Genomic DNA, 17,484 nt, shown 5'->3' with positions numbered 1-17,484 from the left:
GTTCAATCGCTCTCCTAAAGGGGAACAATCGTTATAATAATAATAATAATAATAAATACCAAAATAAGTAGACACAAAACCTGGACCACCGATATCATTTCTTCAAATTTAAAGTGTTGTGTAGACTAAATATATTTGGCAGGGAATTTTAACATAACAGTTGAGGGGAGGGACGTTGGATCTCAAATAGTTTTGTACATAATGAACGACATTCTTTCGTAATCGTATATTATGTGACATATTCACCAATAATCTTGAATGAAAACGTTTCAATAAATACGTTATATCACTCTGGTTCCTCCCAAATATTATAAATAAACTTTACTTCGTAAGACAACACGTGGTTCTGCATTTTAGAACACAGGGGAAACTTCGAGCTATTCAAAATTTCGCAACACTATTGCAATATTCTCAACTGGAACTGTTCTTGACTGACACTACGTATTTGCTAAAACTAGTAACTATTTTATTCAGTAACACCTTATACATGAAGTTATGAAGCATGTGTGCAGTCTGAAGAAATATTTCGCGACACCTTTAATGAATCATGTAGACCTAGAGACAACTGTCTTCCCACATTCTTCCACTATGTTGGCGTAGTCTTCAGCTATGCTAACAAACAGGCTAAAAATTTGCACTTTTCTTCAGAAAAAGTATATAAACGACAGATTCGTTTAACGAACTCCCTAAATGGGTTTACTCCATGGCATACTGTGGAGCTGGTTTTGGCTTCCAGCTCCAATACTTCTGGTCTTTTCCGAAGACGGCAGCATCCTGTAATGATTCTGGTAGCCTCTGCAACGCCGATTCTGGAAGGAACGATACTGCAAACGCTGTTCCCAAGTTTAGAGCTGCGAGAATGGCGTAGGGTGTCCGTCTATCACTCTGAAAAAGAGAAAGAGCGTTAGCGAAGCAAATCATAGTTTCGAGTCAAGACAATACTCATAACAAGGACAGAAAAAGATAAAAACTTGTTTACTTGAACAAGATCAGAATCTGAAACATTTCCAATTTCCTAACATTAATTATCAGTTCTGTCACGAATGTCTACAGTGCTGTGCTCTTATATTAATTGTCTTTACTGTTTTTCTATATTAAAAAGTGACAATTCTGAAATTCTGCAACTGTTCTTCCACTCTGCAGGGGAATGTAAGCAGTTAAAAACTTTCCGACTGACAAAAGACGACAGTCGGACCATGATTTGAAATTTGTCACTTGTTTTCCAAAAGGTAATATACCGGGTTATGTCTCTGCATAGGTGAAGTTTTAAATTCTGTCAGAATAAGTTTTTGATGTTGGCTCCACGAAAGGAACCAGAGGTAAGTTTTATGTTCATACAAATCGTTTTACGAATTCTATGGAATACTCATTGACCTCTCACGATAAAAAACTAATCATGGTACGAACAGACCTGGAAGACCCAACGGTACCGACCGATCGCCGTGTCACCGCCGTCGACACTCTATGCGAATATGGTAGAGCATGTGGTCAGCACACCGCAGTTGTCAGTTTCCGTGAGCGGAGCCTCTACTTCCTCACCAGGTAGCTTCTCATTTGGCCTCACAAGGGCTCAGTGCACGCCGCTAGCCAACGGCGCTCGGCGGACCGGATGGTCACCCATCCAACTGACAGACAAGCCTACAGGGCTTGACTTCTGTGATGAGACCGGTATGGGGAATGCAACTGCCGCAAGGCCGTTAACGGTGTCTCAGTACATGTTATGAGATTACCATGAACCATTCTTGGTCTCTCAAAAATATTGCTAGATTTACTTCCTAAATACTGTCTCAATGAATGAACACATATGTTTTAAACTTGACGTTTATACACGTGTCTCTAAATCACATGAGAAATGTATGCCCTTTCAAGAAGGTATTACAAAAACATTCGCAGTTATTCAATATGTCGAAGTCAAAATTATTGTATTTTTGGCGATAGACTATATACAGATAACATTCTATCCTATACTTTTTTCAAAAATGGTTCTGAGCACTGTGGGACTCAACTTCTGAGGTCATTAGTCCCACAGAACTTAGAACTACTTAAACCCAACGAACCTAAGGATATCTCACACACCCATGCCTGAGGCAGGATTCGAACCTTCTACCGTAGCGGTTGCGCAATTCCAGACTGAAGCGCCTAGAACCGCTCGGCCACATAGGCCGGCAGTAGACAACATTCCATTAGAATTACTGACAGCCTTGGGAGAGCCAGTCCTGACCAAACTCTACTATCTGGTGAGCAGGTTGTATGACACAGGCAAAATACCCTCAGACTTCAAGAAGAATATAATAATTCCAATCCCAAGGAAAGCAGGTGTTGACAGATAAAATTACCGAACTACCAGTTCAATAATTCGCAGCTAGAAAATATTAACACGTTTTTTTACAGACGAATGGAAAAACTGGTGGAAGCCGACGTCGGCGAAGATCAGTTGGGATCCCGTAGAAATATTGGAACACGTAAGACAGAACTGACTCTGCTACTTATCTCAGAAAATAGATTAAGGAAAGGCAAAACTACGTTTCTAGCATTTGTAGCCTTAGAGAAAGCTTCTGATAATGGTGACTGAAATATTATCTTTCAAATTCTTAAGTTGGAAAGGGTAAAATACAGGTAGCGAAAGGCCATTTACAATTTGTACCGAAACCAGATGGCAGTTATAAGAGTCGAGGATCATGATAGGGAAGCAGTGGTTCGGAAGGGAGTGAGACAGTGTTGTAGCCTCTCCCCCCGATGTTATTCAATCTGTGTAATTGAGCAAGCAGTAAAGGTAACAAAAGAAAAATTCAGAGTAAGTATTAAAATACATGGGGAAGAAATTAAAACTTTGAGGTTCGCTGAGGAGATTGTAATTCTGTCAGAGACAGCAAAGGACTTGGAAGAGCTTGTAATTCTGTCAGAGACAGCAAAGGACTTGGAAGAGCAGTTGAAGGGAACGTTCAGTGCTTCAAAGGAGGATATAAGATGAACATCAACAACATCGAAACTAGGAGAATGGAATGTAGTCGAATTATTTAGGGAGTAAAATAACTGATGATGGTCGAAGTAGAGAGGATATATAATGTAGACTGGCAAAGGGAAGGAAAGCATTTCCGAAGAAGAGAAGTTTGTAAACATAGAGTATAGATTTAAGTGTCAGGGAGTCGTTTCTGAAAGTATTTGTATGGAGTGTAGCCATGTATGGAAGTGAAACATGGACGATAACTAGTTTGGACAAGTAGAGAATTGAAGATTTCGAAATGTGGTGCTACAGGCGAATGCTGAAGATTATATGGGTAGATCATTTAACTAATGAGGAGGTACTGAGTAGGATTGGGGAGAAGAGAAGTTTGTGGCACAACTTGACTAGAAGAAGGGATCGGTTGGTAGGACATGTTCTGAGGCATCAAGGGATCACCAATGTGGTATTGGAGGGCAGCGTGAAGGGTAAAAATCGTAGAGGGAGATGAAGAGATGAATACACAAAACAGATACAGAAGGATGTAGGTTGCAGTAGGTACTGGGAGATGAAGAAGCTTGCACAGGATAGAGTAGCTTGGAGAGTTGCATCAAACCAGTCTCAGGGCTGAAGACCACAATAACAACATCTATACAACGTACGCAAGTGTAAAATGACCTAACTACAGAGCTACTAGAGGATTATTTGTGGCGTAGTGTCAGTGAAAATTTTCCACTCTTATTCATATTCAGGACAGGTGAAACGTACAAACAGAAAACGTGCTTATCACGATTTGCAGCTGCGAATTACGGACTGGTATTAGCAACGAAAACGTAAAATCATATAGTGCACACGTTAATTCCGACATTTACAATAACTGTAGAGAAATAGCAAAAACTGAATTGTAGTTAGGTAACGTACAATGAAAATGGTTTTTTCCCTTTAGACATTCACGTGCTATATCTAGACTAATTATAAAACTGTAAAAACCGACATGCGTGTCTTGTCTACTTGAACACGCTAATTCCAGAACAGATAGAGGAAGTTTCATGGGATATTTATAGGTAACTTGAGTGTAGCTTGGGGCAACGTATAGGTCTTATTTCATCAAAGTTGGATCAAGGAGAAGAAAGACACTGAGATGTAAAAATTTGCGTCAATCTATTATGTCTGTCTGTCTGCCTGAAAGCACCAATTACAAAAAAAAAAAAAAAAAATCTGATCATGGAGGAGAGGTATCTTACTTTGAAGTTTTACCTAAAATACTCCTCTCAGCTTGGTAGTTCAAACGTTTAATCCTTGTGGAGAACTTTAAATAACTGATAGATAGCGCTATTAGTTTCATAGCCAACAGCTGGGGCTGGTAGCTGTTTCTGACTGAGTGACAAATGTATTTTCGGAAGTTTACGACAGTGACAGTATTAAGGGCCCCATTCTTACCTTTAGGAATATTAATGAACAGCAAGTTTACTTGGATACGACACACAGACTTATTGATTTCGCCTAGCATGTCTGAAACATAACGACATCGCTTTCTTTATTCGATAGGTTATAAACTACTGGCCATTAAAATTGGTACATCATGAAGATGACGTGCCGACGGCCCCTCCGTCTGGGTCATCTGCTGCTCAGGGTGGTCCTGCCCCCCACGATCTCCCCCTGAAACCCATCCCCCAGCCCCCTCTCCACCCGGTCGTGACCACGAAACCTCCAAAGCGCCCGAATGTTGACCCTTCCCCCGAAATCACTTCCAAAAAAACCTCCAATCCCCGTGACCCACCCACCCCCATTGACGCAACCCCGACCCCCACCCCCACCACGCCAGCCACCCACACCTTTGTCCTCTCCAATCCTGACCCTCAATTCCTTGATGCCCGCTCCCTCACCCTCGCCATCCGGAAATACTACCCCAATGCCCCCATCTCCCTTCTCATTCCTCGCAAGGACTCGGTCCTCATTAAATCCCCCAATGCGTCCTTCCACACCGATTTCCTCTCCCACATCCCCCATATCCAATTTGGCCAACGGGCAACCCTCACCCCCTACCACACCCCGTCCTCTCCTCGTCAGCCTCAACCTCCCCGACATCCGCCAACCTTCACCGCTGTGATCATGAAGCTTAGCCCCGTGATCACGGAGGCTGAGGTGTTGGCGGAACTCAACTCCTGGCCCGACATTGAAATCCACTTCCCGTCTCATCTTGAATGATGCCGGGCTGACTTTTCTCATGCGGATATTCACCGAACCCTCCTCCTCCATTGACCGCCTCCTCACCGAGGGAGCCCTCATCTACAGTTGCCGTCATAAGGTGTACCCCTCCCGTTCCCCAGTCCAATCCTACCGCTGCCAACGCTGTCTCACATACAACGACCACGTTACCTCTGCCTGCAAGAACCTCCCTACTTCTCCCCACTAAAAAGCTTCACACTTCCTCAAGAATTTCCCCAACCTCACCTCCCCACACTCCTGCAGCACTTGCAACGAACCACATCCAACCTACTCCTCGAAGTGTAAAGCAAAACTTTCACCAGTCACCCCTGAGCTCACCGTCCCTGTCCGTCCTGTTGATGACCCCATCCAACCCAGCAACTCGCACCACCCTCCACCTACTGCCGAGGACATCATCCGTTTCATCACTATTGTGCTCCAAAACATCCACCCCTTCCAGCACTCCCGCACACTTTCCCAAATCGCCCTTGCTCCCTGTTCCATCTTCCATCTTACCATCTATGCCACATACTCCCACAACCTTCACCCCCCTCACCACCCTTATCTAACTCTCCCCCCCCATGGTACAACAACCCTACCCTCTCCTGTACCACATCATTCGCTCGCTGCCCACCCACAAACTCCTCTTCCTCCACACCCTCCATCAGCACTACGTGGATGCCTTCTTCCTAAATGAAACCTTCCTTCAACCCCGTATCCACGGCGCCTTACACCCTTCAATGCACCGATAACCCGTACCCTCTGGCGCGTGGCGGAGTTGCTATAGGCTACATCGAGCACCTCCCTGTCTGGCCCCAACCTCTCCTTAACAATCCTGCCGAGCATCTCACCCTCAGTCTCTTCTTCCCCACCCTTACCAGCACCTGTTGCACCATTTATGTCCGCCCTCGCACCCCCATCCCGTACGATTTCCTGGCTCACATTGACCACACCTTTTCCACCTACATGATTGCCGCCGACCTCAATATCCACAGCCATGATCCTGCCGACCTCCAGCAGTGGCATCAGTTTCTCACCACCCTCCAGGGAGACCTGGTTCCCCTGCCTCAGCACATCTGACCCAAATCCAACACCACTCCTGATGTGGTCCTTGCCTCTCCCAACCCCTTTGGGCGCATCACCGCAGATGTCCTTGAACTCATTGGCAGTGACCGTGCTCCTGTTCTCCTCACTATCTCTGATGGTCGCCATCCCCGAAACGCTCCTCACCCTAACATCCCTCCTAAACTTGTCCATGATTACTCCCATGCCAACTGGGATGCCTACTGGGACTCCATTCACATCCAGGTTGACGGCCAAGACCTTACCCTCCAATCTCCTAATGACATCCCTCGCACTGCTGCCTTCCTGCACCAGACCTTGTCTCACGCCGTCGCCACCCATATACCCACCAAAGCCATCCACCCTCACTGCACAGCCCTGCCTCCATAGGCCATCCTCCTCCTTCGAGGGTCCTGCCGCCTCTACCGCTCTTTTCTCCACACTTGTGACCGGGATACACTTACCCGCCACCGGCAATTACAACGACACATCCGCAACCTGCTTACTGCGAAGAAATGCCATGCCTGGCGCCAGACATGTACACAACTCAACACCATGCTCCCCATAAACTCTTCGAAGTATTGGTCTGCTTTCCACCGTCTTATTGGGAACCACCCCACCCCCAGTACCCTCTCCTCGTTAATGACTGTCCTTTTCCTGACAATCTCAGTAAGGCCAACCACTTTGACCCTCACCTCTCTGATGTTTTTTCCATCCCAAATGATCCCCACTTTGATTATTCCCTCTTCCCTGACGTCATGGACCGTACAAATACCTCTGTTCCTCCCCTTGTTCCTAGCTTCCAGTACTCAGGCCCCACACAACCATCTGAACTTAACACTCACATCACTACACAGGACATCAGCCTCACACCCTGCACTAAACCCAACGCTGCTCCCGGCCACGACTGTATTACCTACCACCACCTCAAACACTGCCCTCTCTCCTTCCTTTCAATCCTTGCCACCCTCTACAATGTCATCCTTGCCACTGGCTTCTATCTGGACCTGTGGAAAACCTCCCATATCCTGATGTTCTCCTAACCCAACAAGCCTCCATCCGTCTCACATTAGTGTTCAGCAAGCTCTTGGAATCCATCGTTTCCCGGCGCATCCATCACCACCTCCGCCAAAACCACCTCCTCCCAAACACCCAATGTGGCTTTCAACCTTCCTTCTCTGCGGATGACCAACTCCTCCAACTCACTCATCTCCTCTCCCTCCAGCTTAACTCCAGTTGCTCCTCCATTTTTGTCTCCCTTGACCTCAAAAAGGCCTACGACCATGTCTGGCATCCCGCTCTCCTGTTTAAACTCCAAACCTACGCCCTTCCTATCAACTACATCCGTCTGATGGCCTCCTTCCTCTCCCACTGGCCCTCCTATGTCACCATCCATAATGCCAATTCCCACACCTTTTACCCCCTGCAGGTGTGCCCCAGGGCTTTGTCCTCTCCCCTCTCCTCTACCTCCTGTACATGGCAAATATGCCCCAACCCCCCCCCCCTCCAGTACACCTCTTGCAATATGCTGATGACACCGCATTCCTCGCCCTCGCTCCTACCCTCCAACGGTCCCAACACCTTCTCCTGAATCACCTTGACCTTTTTGCTGCATGGTGTAACCAATGGCTCCTGAAACTCAATCCTTCCAAGACCCAGGCAATCATCGTAGGTCGTATCACTCGCTCCTTCTGGCTCCTGGATTTCTCCCTTACTGTCTGTGCCCATCCTGTCCGCCTCACCCCCACCCTCACCTACCTTGGCCTCACCATTGACCATCACCTCACCTGGATCCCTCATCTCCGCTCCATCCAATCCAAAGCCCACAACTGCCTCCGACTCCTCAAACTCCTCTCTGACCGGACATGGGGGTTGCACCCCTCTACCATCCTCCACACTTACAAATCCTAAATCCGTCCCATCCTCTGCTATGCCAGTCCTGCATGGATATCTGCCCCCCCCCCCAAATTCTAAAAGTCCCTCCAGATCCTTGAACGTCATGCACTCCGCCTCGCCTTCCGTATACGCCTCCCATCCCCCACGCAGATCCTCTATGATCTCATTCCTTTCCCCCATCTGCTCCAATTCCTCGAAAATCCCCGCCCCCTGCCACGTCTTCACAGTTGTGTCCTCCCTACGTTCCATCTCTACATCCTACATCTCCTTTCCCAAGGTGGCTTCCATCAACTTCGCCTCCCGGATGATGCCCTCTCTCCCTCCATTTATCCCTCCTATCAACTCTGATCCTCACTCCCCCTCCTTTCCTCTGCCTTTTCCCCGGGCTCCCTCTCCCCCCTTCCATCCTCTTTGCACCCTTCTCTCCCCCACGTCCTTTTACACTTCCGTCCTCTGCCTACTCTCATTCCCACTCGCGTCTGCCTTTCTCCCCCTTTATTAGTCCTCTCCCTCCTTGTTCCCCCCTTTCTTTTTCGTTTTTTTCCTTCCTCCCTCCTTGTTCTTCCCCCTCCTCCAGGTCCCTTCCCCCTATCTGCCCTTGGGTCGGGAGTGTCATCTTTGGGCCGCCACTTTCATGCAGTGTTCTACATTGAGTGTTCTACAGTGAGTGTTATACAGTGAGTGTTTTACAGTGAGTGTTCCGTGTTGTGTTTTTCGGGAAGTGTTGCGAACGGCCATCATACTGTCGCTGGGTGTGCCTTTTATCTCTTGCGAACAGAAACCAGATTTTCGACGTGATTATGTGTGTACTATGTTACTTGTTTGATTCCCGTGTCTTTATTTACGTTGCTAACCCCTTCTGCTTTCTGTTTAAACTTTCCGCATTTTTCCTCCATTTTACCCTTAACGTCATCGTTTTATCGCCTGTTTTTCTTGTTTCTTTTCTTCTTCCGTTTTTTAAATTAAAAGTCTTTAGGCTGTAGAGCAGCGTACTAAGCTGCTGCCAGCCCGCCCCCTTCAGGGGAACTGAAAATCAATTAAGGAAGAATAAAGGAGGATGACGTGCACAGACGCGAAATTAAACCGACAGGAAGAAGATGCTGTGATATGCTAATGATTAGCTTTTCAGAGCATTCACACAAGGACGGCGGAGATAGCGACACCAACAACGTGCTGACATGAGGAAAGTTTCCAACCGATTTCTCATACACAAACAGCAGTTGACCGACGTTGCCTGGTGAAATGTGGTTGTGATGCCTCGTGTAAGGAGGAGAAATGTGTACCATCACGTTTCCGACTTTGATAAAGGTCGGATCGTAGCCTATCACGATTGCGGTTTATCGTATCGCGACATTTCTACTCGCGTTGGTATAGATCCAATGACTGTTATCTGAATATGGAGTAGGTGGGTTCACGAGGGTAATACGGAACGCCGTGCTGGATGCCAACGGCCTCGTATCACTAGCAGTGGAAATGATAGGCATCTTATCCGTATGGCTGTGACGGATCGTGCAGCCACGTCTCGATCCCTGAGTCAACAGATGGGGACGTCTCTAAGACAACAATCATGTGCACGAACAGTTCACGACGTTTGCAGCAGCATGGACTATCAGGTCGGAGACCATGGCTGCGGTTATCCTTGACGCTGCATCACAGACAGAGCGCCGGCGATGGTGTACTCCACGACAAACCTGGGCGCTCGAATGGCAAAACGTCATTTTTTCGGATGAATCCGAGTTCTGTTTACAGCATCATGATGGTCCCATCCGTGCTTTGCGACATGGCAGTGAAAGCACATTGGAAGCGTGTATTCGTCATCACCATACTGGCTCGATGGTATGGGGTGCCATTGGTTACACGTCTCAGTCACCTGTTGTTCACATTAACGGCACTTTGAACAATGGACGTTACGTTTCAGATGAGTTAGGACCCATGGCTCTACCCTTCATTCAATCCCTGCGAAACCCTACATTACAGCAGGCAAACGCACGACCGCATGTTGCAGGTTCGGTACAGGTCTTTCTGGATACAGAAAATGTTCGACTACTGCTCTGGCCAGCACATTCCCCAGATCTCTCACCAACTGAAAACGTCTGGTCAATGGTGGCCGAGCAACTGGCTCGTCACAATACGCCAGTTACTACTCTTGATGAACCGTGGTATCGTGTTGAAGCTGCATGGTCAGCTGTACCTGTACACCCCATTCAAGCTCTGTTTGACTCAATGCCTCGGCGTATGAAGGCCGTTATTACGGCCATAGGTGGTTGTTCTGGGTACTGATTTCTCAGGATCTGTGAACCCAAATTGCGTGAAAATGAAATCACGTGCCATTTCTAGTATAATATATCTGTCCAATAAATACCCGTTTATCATCTGCATTTCTTCCAGGTGTAGCAATATTAATGTCCAGTAGTGTACTAACATTTGACTCTCTGGGACAGAGGCATTTTCGTATAAATACAACAGTGTTAAATTTATTTCTCCATACGGATTTATTGGTTTCGCTTTGTATATAAGTAACTCATGACGTTGATTTTCTTCTTTTGTTAGGTTTTTATTTATTTTCTTTGCTAGGCAAACAGTTATATCAAGTTTTCTTTGTTATTTGGGTGCCTACTCATTACATACAGATTTTCTTTTGTTTAGGAGTAAAAGCGCCTTGAAGTTGATTGGGTTTCTGAATAAATCCCAACGGCTAAGGAACTGAGAACTCTGCGATCTCTAGCATCCAAGGAAGATCGTGAGGCAGGGTTGCTGCAGCTCCAGAACATCAGGCTTTAACTGGCTCTGTGGAAACTCCTGGCCGTAACTGTAATCGAGAACGTCATCCATTATCTCACAGTTGAGAACCATTCACTAACAGAGGATGAAAGTCACTTCCCTCCAACATAACTGCAAAGAAGACGAAATTGCGACGCGATGTGGCCTGGCGGAATACAACTTATTCCTCACAATTTACCATATCGCTTTAAGAGTGTGTAATTGTAGGTGAGCGCATAAGACCGTAAACAAAGCACAGACCAGATGCTGCATGGACCTCAGTGTCAGTTGCGGTTCGCAGTGCCCAGCTCTGCGTGTTTCTCTTCCATGTTAGTGAAGCTGACAAGTGCTTCATCTTTTACTCAGTCACATAAAGCTATACAAGGAAAATAAATCCCACGTATACGACGTCACGGGTACAGCTATAAATAAATATCCTGGAAAGGCAGGATATAATCGATCCTAACAGTCAGGCTGAATTTTTTTCGAATTTATACCGTTACATTATTTATTCGGGTTATAAGTAATTTCGAAAGTTCATGAGCCCATTATTTACTGTCAAACGATCTCTTGGAAAATCTTTGTGAAAGGGTTTAAGCATTTGTTGCAAATAAACTTCCACAGAAGCATCTTCGCCCACATAAAAGGAACAAAGATTCCGTTTGACATCTCGTCGATACCAGTAATGAGTAATATCTTTAATGCAATTCATGTTCGGTTATCCAGCGCATTTAATATTTGATCAGCGAAAGAATATATAGAATTTCCTGTTGAAAAGTCTTTTTGGAAAAATCCAGACGGACATTTTGTTAGTACAGCCTACTAATTATTCGATGCTACGCAGTAAGCAATTCATTTGTGTGTTCCGAACACAAAAAACTGAAGATTATATTCATTAACACGGAAACAAAACTGAAGAAATGGGCACCTTCGTACATTTTTTAGCCATGAATCAACGGATAATTCTACTAACTCACGCAACTCACATTTGACAATTCTTTTTTGTTTCTGCTTCAGCAGTCATTCATCCAATTTGTTCCTTAGGATCCAAAATCTCATTTACTACTCTCTGACGTCGATATAAGTTTATTAACCATAATATCTCCACATGTCGGCGGTATTCCTGATATTCCATTGTGTGATACATGAGGTAAATGCGGTCCATTTGACGTCACTGGTGTTGTTTGTATATTTGCTACTTTAGTCCCCTATCTACATAAAACAAGGGACCTAACCCTGACATGAATTTCCATGACTAAATCAGATAATATTGTAACACACTTTCAAATGTGTTAGCAGTGAATAAGAATTATGCTATTTATGGCGGAAAACCTACATAAAATAACTTAATTTAAATAAAATAATAAAAACTTGAAAAAAAGTCAGCGTACTACCATTTGTCCATCCGTCACAAACGTATCAGTATACAGCATTGGTAGATCACAAATTTCGTATTTCTCTGCCTCGTGATGACTGGGTGTTGTGTGATGTTAGTTAGGTTTAAGTAGTTCTAAGTTCTAGGGGACTGATGCCCGCAGATGTTATGTCCCATAGTGCTCAGATCCATTTGAAACATTTTTGAACAAATTTCGTAATTTATAATTCTGGACTACACTTCGTCAACGCTGTACTACACAACACACTACACCACACTCGGTATTAGAACCAAACTGGATCTCTCATTTGTCAGGATGGTTAGTCCCTGCGTGCTGAAGTGCAATTCAGAGCTTGCAGGGTCTGCGCTGCTGTGCCACCCAGGGCTTAGCGACTGGGACATAGCTGTTAGGATCTCAGGAAGTCCTCTCTGGAACTCCCCAAGGCACATTAGCTCCCTGTTTCCAGAAGGTCGTTGCAGGTGAGTATTTCGCGTTGTCATGATGTAAGGCCTCTTTCTGTTTGTCTCTCTGGCATGTAAGCTTTCAGTTCTTAAGGTGATACAATAGTTGCGAGAGAGTTCGGTTTGCTCTGCAGTTCCTCGTTCCTTATTATACGGGTGTACATTAAGTCTGGGAACACATTCAATTATTTATTGCACAAGGATGAAACATCGTACAGATATCGTACATATGTCATTTTGAAGAGAAGCTCTGGAAGTTGTTTTTCACATATACTGCCTCAGCGTAGTTTGGTAATTTGCCGATAGTCAGCGCTAGTCTCAAACATGACGAGTTAAGGTGAGGAACGAGCTTTCTGTATGTTGGAGTTCGACCAAAACAAGTGTGCTACTGCTGGTAACGGATATTTAGAACCCAGTACGGTAAGAAGCCACTTACAAGGAAGGCCATTTACCGTTGGCACAAAAAGTTCCTTACGACGGGTTGCTTATGCCCGGCAAAGAGAAGCGGACGTCCCAGTATGAGTGAAGTAAATTTGGAGCGCGTACGAGAGACATTCATAAGGAGTCCTAATAATTCAGTGCGTGCTGCATCCGTGAACTAGAATTGGCTTCAATGACACTATGGAAAGTTCTGTGACAGAATATGTCTATGAAAACATTCAAGTTGGAGCTAGTACAGAAGCTCAATGATGACGACAAAGAAAAGCGTATTGAACAAGTAACACGTCAACCTCAGTTGCAAATAGAAACCAACCTTTACCCAGGGTTTAGCCAAAATAATTTGGCCTTCTTCAGAAGCGAATGACACTACACTACTGCATGCCAAAGTTTGGCCATGTCAAGTATAAAACTGTTGCACCGTAGTTACCAGCCATAATCTTCATTACTTGGGCTGGAGAAAAACAGCAGGCCCCGCTACGCGGACGATGTGTCACTTTGTTGTTATGAATTTATTTAAAGGTTACCACAAGCATCTTGAAATAGCCTCCGGCATTTTAAACTTTTTATCAGAAACAGTTATCGAGCTTGAGTAACAACTTTGAATTGATGATATTATTGCTTTGTGCTCAAAGACAGCGTTTTCTCATAATAGTTGAGTAAGATTTGAAATATAAGTACGAGAAGAGTGCAGTCGTTAACCCACCTGATTTAACATATACATGGAAGACACTATGGAAACAAGAATGTATGCGAGAAATAAAATTAATTACACACACTCAAATACTGTACTCTTTGCTAGACCAAATAATCTCGAAAAAGTTTGGGGATGGTTCACAAAAAATAAGTGCAAATTTGTAGATTTTACAGGAAAATGTCCAGTACTTTCTAACACAATAATATATGGAAAATAAGCTGAACAGGTGTCTCAATTTTAGGTATTAGGCTATCATATAATTGCGAACATGGTATCGGTATCGACAATAAGTTAAAGAAAACTGAATTGATATGTTGCACTATACACAGCACATAAGCCAATAAATCCAGGAAACATAGAAAGACCAAAGTCTACAAACTATTAGGAACACCTGTGCTCACATCCGGAAGTGAGAGCTGGACAATAACTAAGAAAGAACAAATAAGGATACAGTCAGCTTAAGTGAAATTTTCAAGGAACGCAAAAAGATGTTCTGTGAGAGATCAAGAAAAAGATTTTGAAATAAGGAAAGAATGGCTTATATTTTTGATGAATGCAAGAGTAGAATACGAGATAACAAAATGGAAGAAGAGTATTGATGGCAAATTAAGCAGAGAGCGTAACCAGACAAGTCATAGACGACTAACATTATGGAAAGAGAGATACGGAATGATATAGGCTAAGGTGGATTTTGTGAAGACGGAACAGGCTATAAGTCAACTCTTTGAAATGAAGAAGAAGAAGGAGAATAAGAAGAAAAGAAGAAAAAAGAAGACAGTTTTAGCTCTATGTAATGCTGTAACGAACTGAACGGTGTAGGGCGGTGGTTAGCACACTGGACTCGGTTTCGGGATGACAACGGTTCAAACCCACATCCGGCCATACAGGTTTAGGTCTTCCGTTATTCTCCTAAATCCCTTAAGGCAAGTGCTAGGATGCTTCCTTCTAAAGGGCAAGACCGCTTTCCTTCACCATTCCTCCCTAATCAGAGCTTGTTCTCCGTGTCTAATGACCTCGTTGTCGCAGAGACGTTAAACATTAATCTCCTCCTCCTCCTCCTTTGAAAGGAACATAATGGTATACCAAAAACAGAAATACGTTCTGTTCCAAACTAAAAACATACGAATAAGCACAAGATCATACCAGAGCTGACACGGATTGTATACCGTGGTTAGAACTGCTGGGATTATAAGAGTATAGTCAATGAATCTTTGGGAATTGAATGTGTATCAACAACATGAATAGAGATGTAATGAACGCATTCAGATATGCGTGGAAACGGATACTTAGTACAAAGAGACCCCAAGTCACACTGCCAAAATTTCTCGCGTTGTTCAGGGATATTGTTCAGTATTATGGTGAATGGGTCCTGAAGTCACCGGTAGCTGTTTCCAGAGTGATAATGATGCAATGATTTCATCAATTTGTTAACCTACTTTCCTTCGTTTCTGTGAAACTACCCGCACAACAGAGAGTAAGCCTATTGCAACCAGTCGGTAATACGTACAACACAGAGTGACACTCTTGGACTGTCGCGAGAATACTGTAATGTGACCCCGTAACTGTTGGGAACGTTCCGCATAGTGTCATGGTTTGGCTCGTCCATTGTGTTGTTTGACGTCATACTCTAAGTGCGTACTCGCCAAGTCGTAATCAGTAAATCTATCCACACTCCTGTGTATCGCTGTTTATGGGAAAGTAATCCCACCAGAAAAACAAACCCGTGACTGAACTGGAGAGTACTGAATGAGAGCTTAAGGATGAAATGTAAAGTGGGAGTTCCTGGTTTCAACATCATATACTATGGGTGAATGGAACAAGTTTGTTTCCCAACTAGACACGCAAAGCTTATCTCCGATATTTGCAGATCTCACCAGTGCGACCCACATACAGAGATCAAGGGCATAGCAAACGACACGCAGACATTTTGCGACGGTGACAACCTTATACCGAAATGCTCAGACAGTATCCCAGTATACACATTGATGGAAACTAAGCACTAGAGACTTACTTCGCTTTTTCAGATGTAATCGTTGTTCGTAGTGAACACTAACACATCGTTAACGTCATAATGGTTAAGGTACTTATCAGTCAGTCATTGCTTTTTCTGACGAACTCATCGAAACTGCAGATTATTTCATAGAATTAACTCTGCGAGCGTTTTTAAAAACATTTATTGCAGCCTTAGAGACGTTTCGATGTCTTCTTTCTCTAATGTAAGTTCCTTCCAGGTTGGAGCAGTGGGTTCGATCGTATGCATTGTGGTTTCTATTATCAACTCGCCACTGGTTCCAGAATGAGATTTTCACTCTGCAGCGGAGTGTGCGCTGATATGAAACTTTCTGGAAGATTAAAGCGGTGTGCCGGACCGAGACTCGAACTCGAGACCTTTGCCTTCCGCGGGCAAGCGCTCTACCAACTGAGCTACCCAAGCACGACTCACGCCCCGTCCTCACAGCTTTACTTCTGCCAATACCTCGTCTCCTACCTTTCAAACTTTACAGAAGTCGTGCTTGGGTAGCTCAGTTTGTAGAGCACTTGCCCGCGAAAGGCTAAGGTCTGGAGTTCGAGTCTCGGTCCAGCACACAGTTTTAATCTGCCAGGAAGTTTCATCGTCACTGGTCCTCTACGAAGCCACGAAATAAGGAAGAGGTTTCCCTAATGAACTGTGGCAGTGGCAAGGAGGGGGAGTGATAAGAGGGAATATCTGGCATCACTTGTATGTATGATACTTTACATTTAATTTACGTAAAATGACTCTGTCTTCAGTGTTAGCTGATATGGGACTTTCACTTAATCTTCAGTATTACTCCTGATCTATTACTGGAGGAACGCACGTGTTTTCTGATATCTCTAGAAAACAACGCCCGATTTATTGGGAGTAAGTAATGCAGAGGACATAGAGGGTTGATGAGCATAAGAATGTAAGCTTTCGTGGCTGAGATGTTTCCGTCGGATACCCGTAGCGTCTTATGAACCACTGTTTCTTCATTCTTGCTGATACATTCCTATGGCAACTGACTACCACCGTAGCAGGAAGGTCGAAACAGAAGCGCAAAAATGCTACAAGTATGACACGATATCAGTATAAAAGACTTTAAATAACAGAGAGGTACGCAGTAAGAACGGTTTTCTAGAAATATTTGCTCAGGAAAACCTGGTAAATCATTCTAGGTTGTGTTGTTCTTACTCTCGTTTCCCTTCTTTTCCTGTACTTTCCTCTACGCCTCACTCTTCTCCTACTGTTTCTTTCGATACCATATTGATAACTGACATCATTTGGGAGTCATATAACAGACAATGAAAATAGGCGTATAGATTCCACGGTCATTTCCCTTTGCTTACCATGAGGGCCACGTATGGCAGAGCAGACATGACGATGGCAGCTGCGGTCCACTCGACGCAGGCCGCAATCTGGCGCAGACATGTGGGGTGCACCTCCACACTCTGCAGGTTGGCCATGGAGATTGTGCCAGTCGAAAAGAACTGCGTTATCACAGCCGCCACCGTGATAGGCAGTCCGATGATGCCAGCTGACTCAAAAAATGTATCACAGCAGTTACGAGAAATAGTTAGATAATGACAGTAGGACACACGCACACTATAACCCATATGTTATCGTTCATTATGTCATCTGAGCGGCCT

The 17,484-nt window shown here is 44.6% G+C and overlaps 1 protein-coding gene across 1 annotated transcript in view; it reads right to left on the bottom strand.

Moving 5' to 3' along the window:
- Window positions 1–227: 227 nt before the first annotated feature.
- The window catches only part of LOC124790029 (solute carrier family 22 member 7-like), a 127,997-nt gene continuing 110,740 nt past the window's right edge, over window positions 228–17,484 (bottom strand). The window contains exons 8-9 of the mRNA XM_047257585.1: window positions 17,185–17,372; window positions 228–885 (exon numbers count right to left, since the gene is read on the bottom strand). Coding sequence (XP_047113541.1) covers window positions 697–885; window positions 17,185–17,372 — 377 coding nt within the window. The 3' untranslated portion in view covers window positions 228–696. The remainder of the gene's footprint in view (window positions 886–17,184; window positions 17,373–17,484) is intronic.

The sequence above is a fragment of the Schistocerca piceifrons genome, chromosome 3 (assembly GCF_021461385.2).
Source record: "Schistocerca piceifrons isolate TAMUIC-IGC-003096 chromosome 3, iqSchPice1.1, whole genome shotgun sequence".
Taxonomy (NCBI): domain Eukaryota; kingdom Metazoa; phylum Arthropoda; class Insecta; order Orthoptera; family Acrididae; genus Schistocerca; species Schistocerca piceifrons.
The sequence above is the reverse complement of the archived record's forward strand: the minus strand, read 5'-3'. Positions and strand labels throughout refer to the sequence as shown.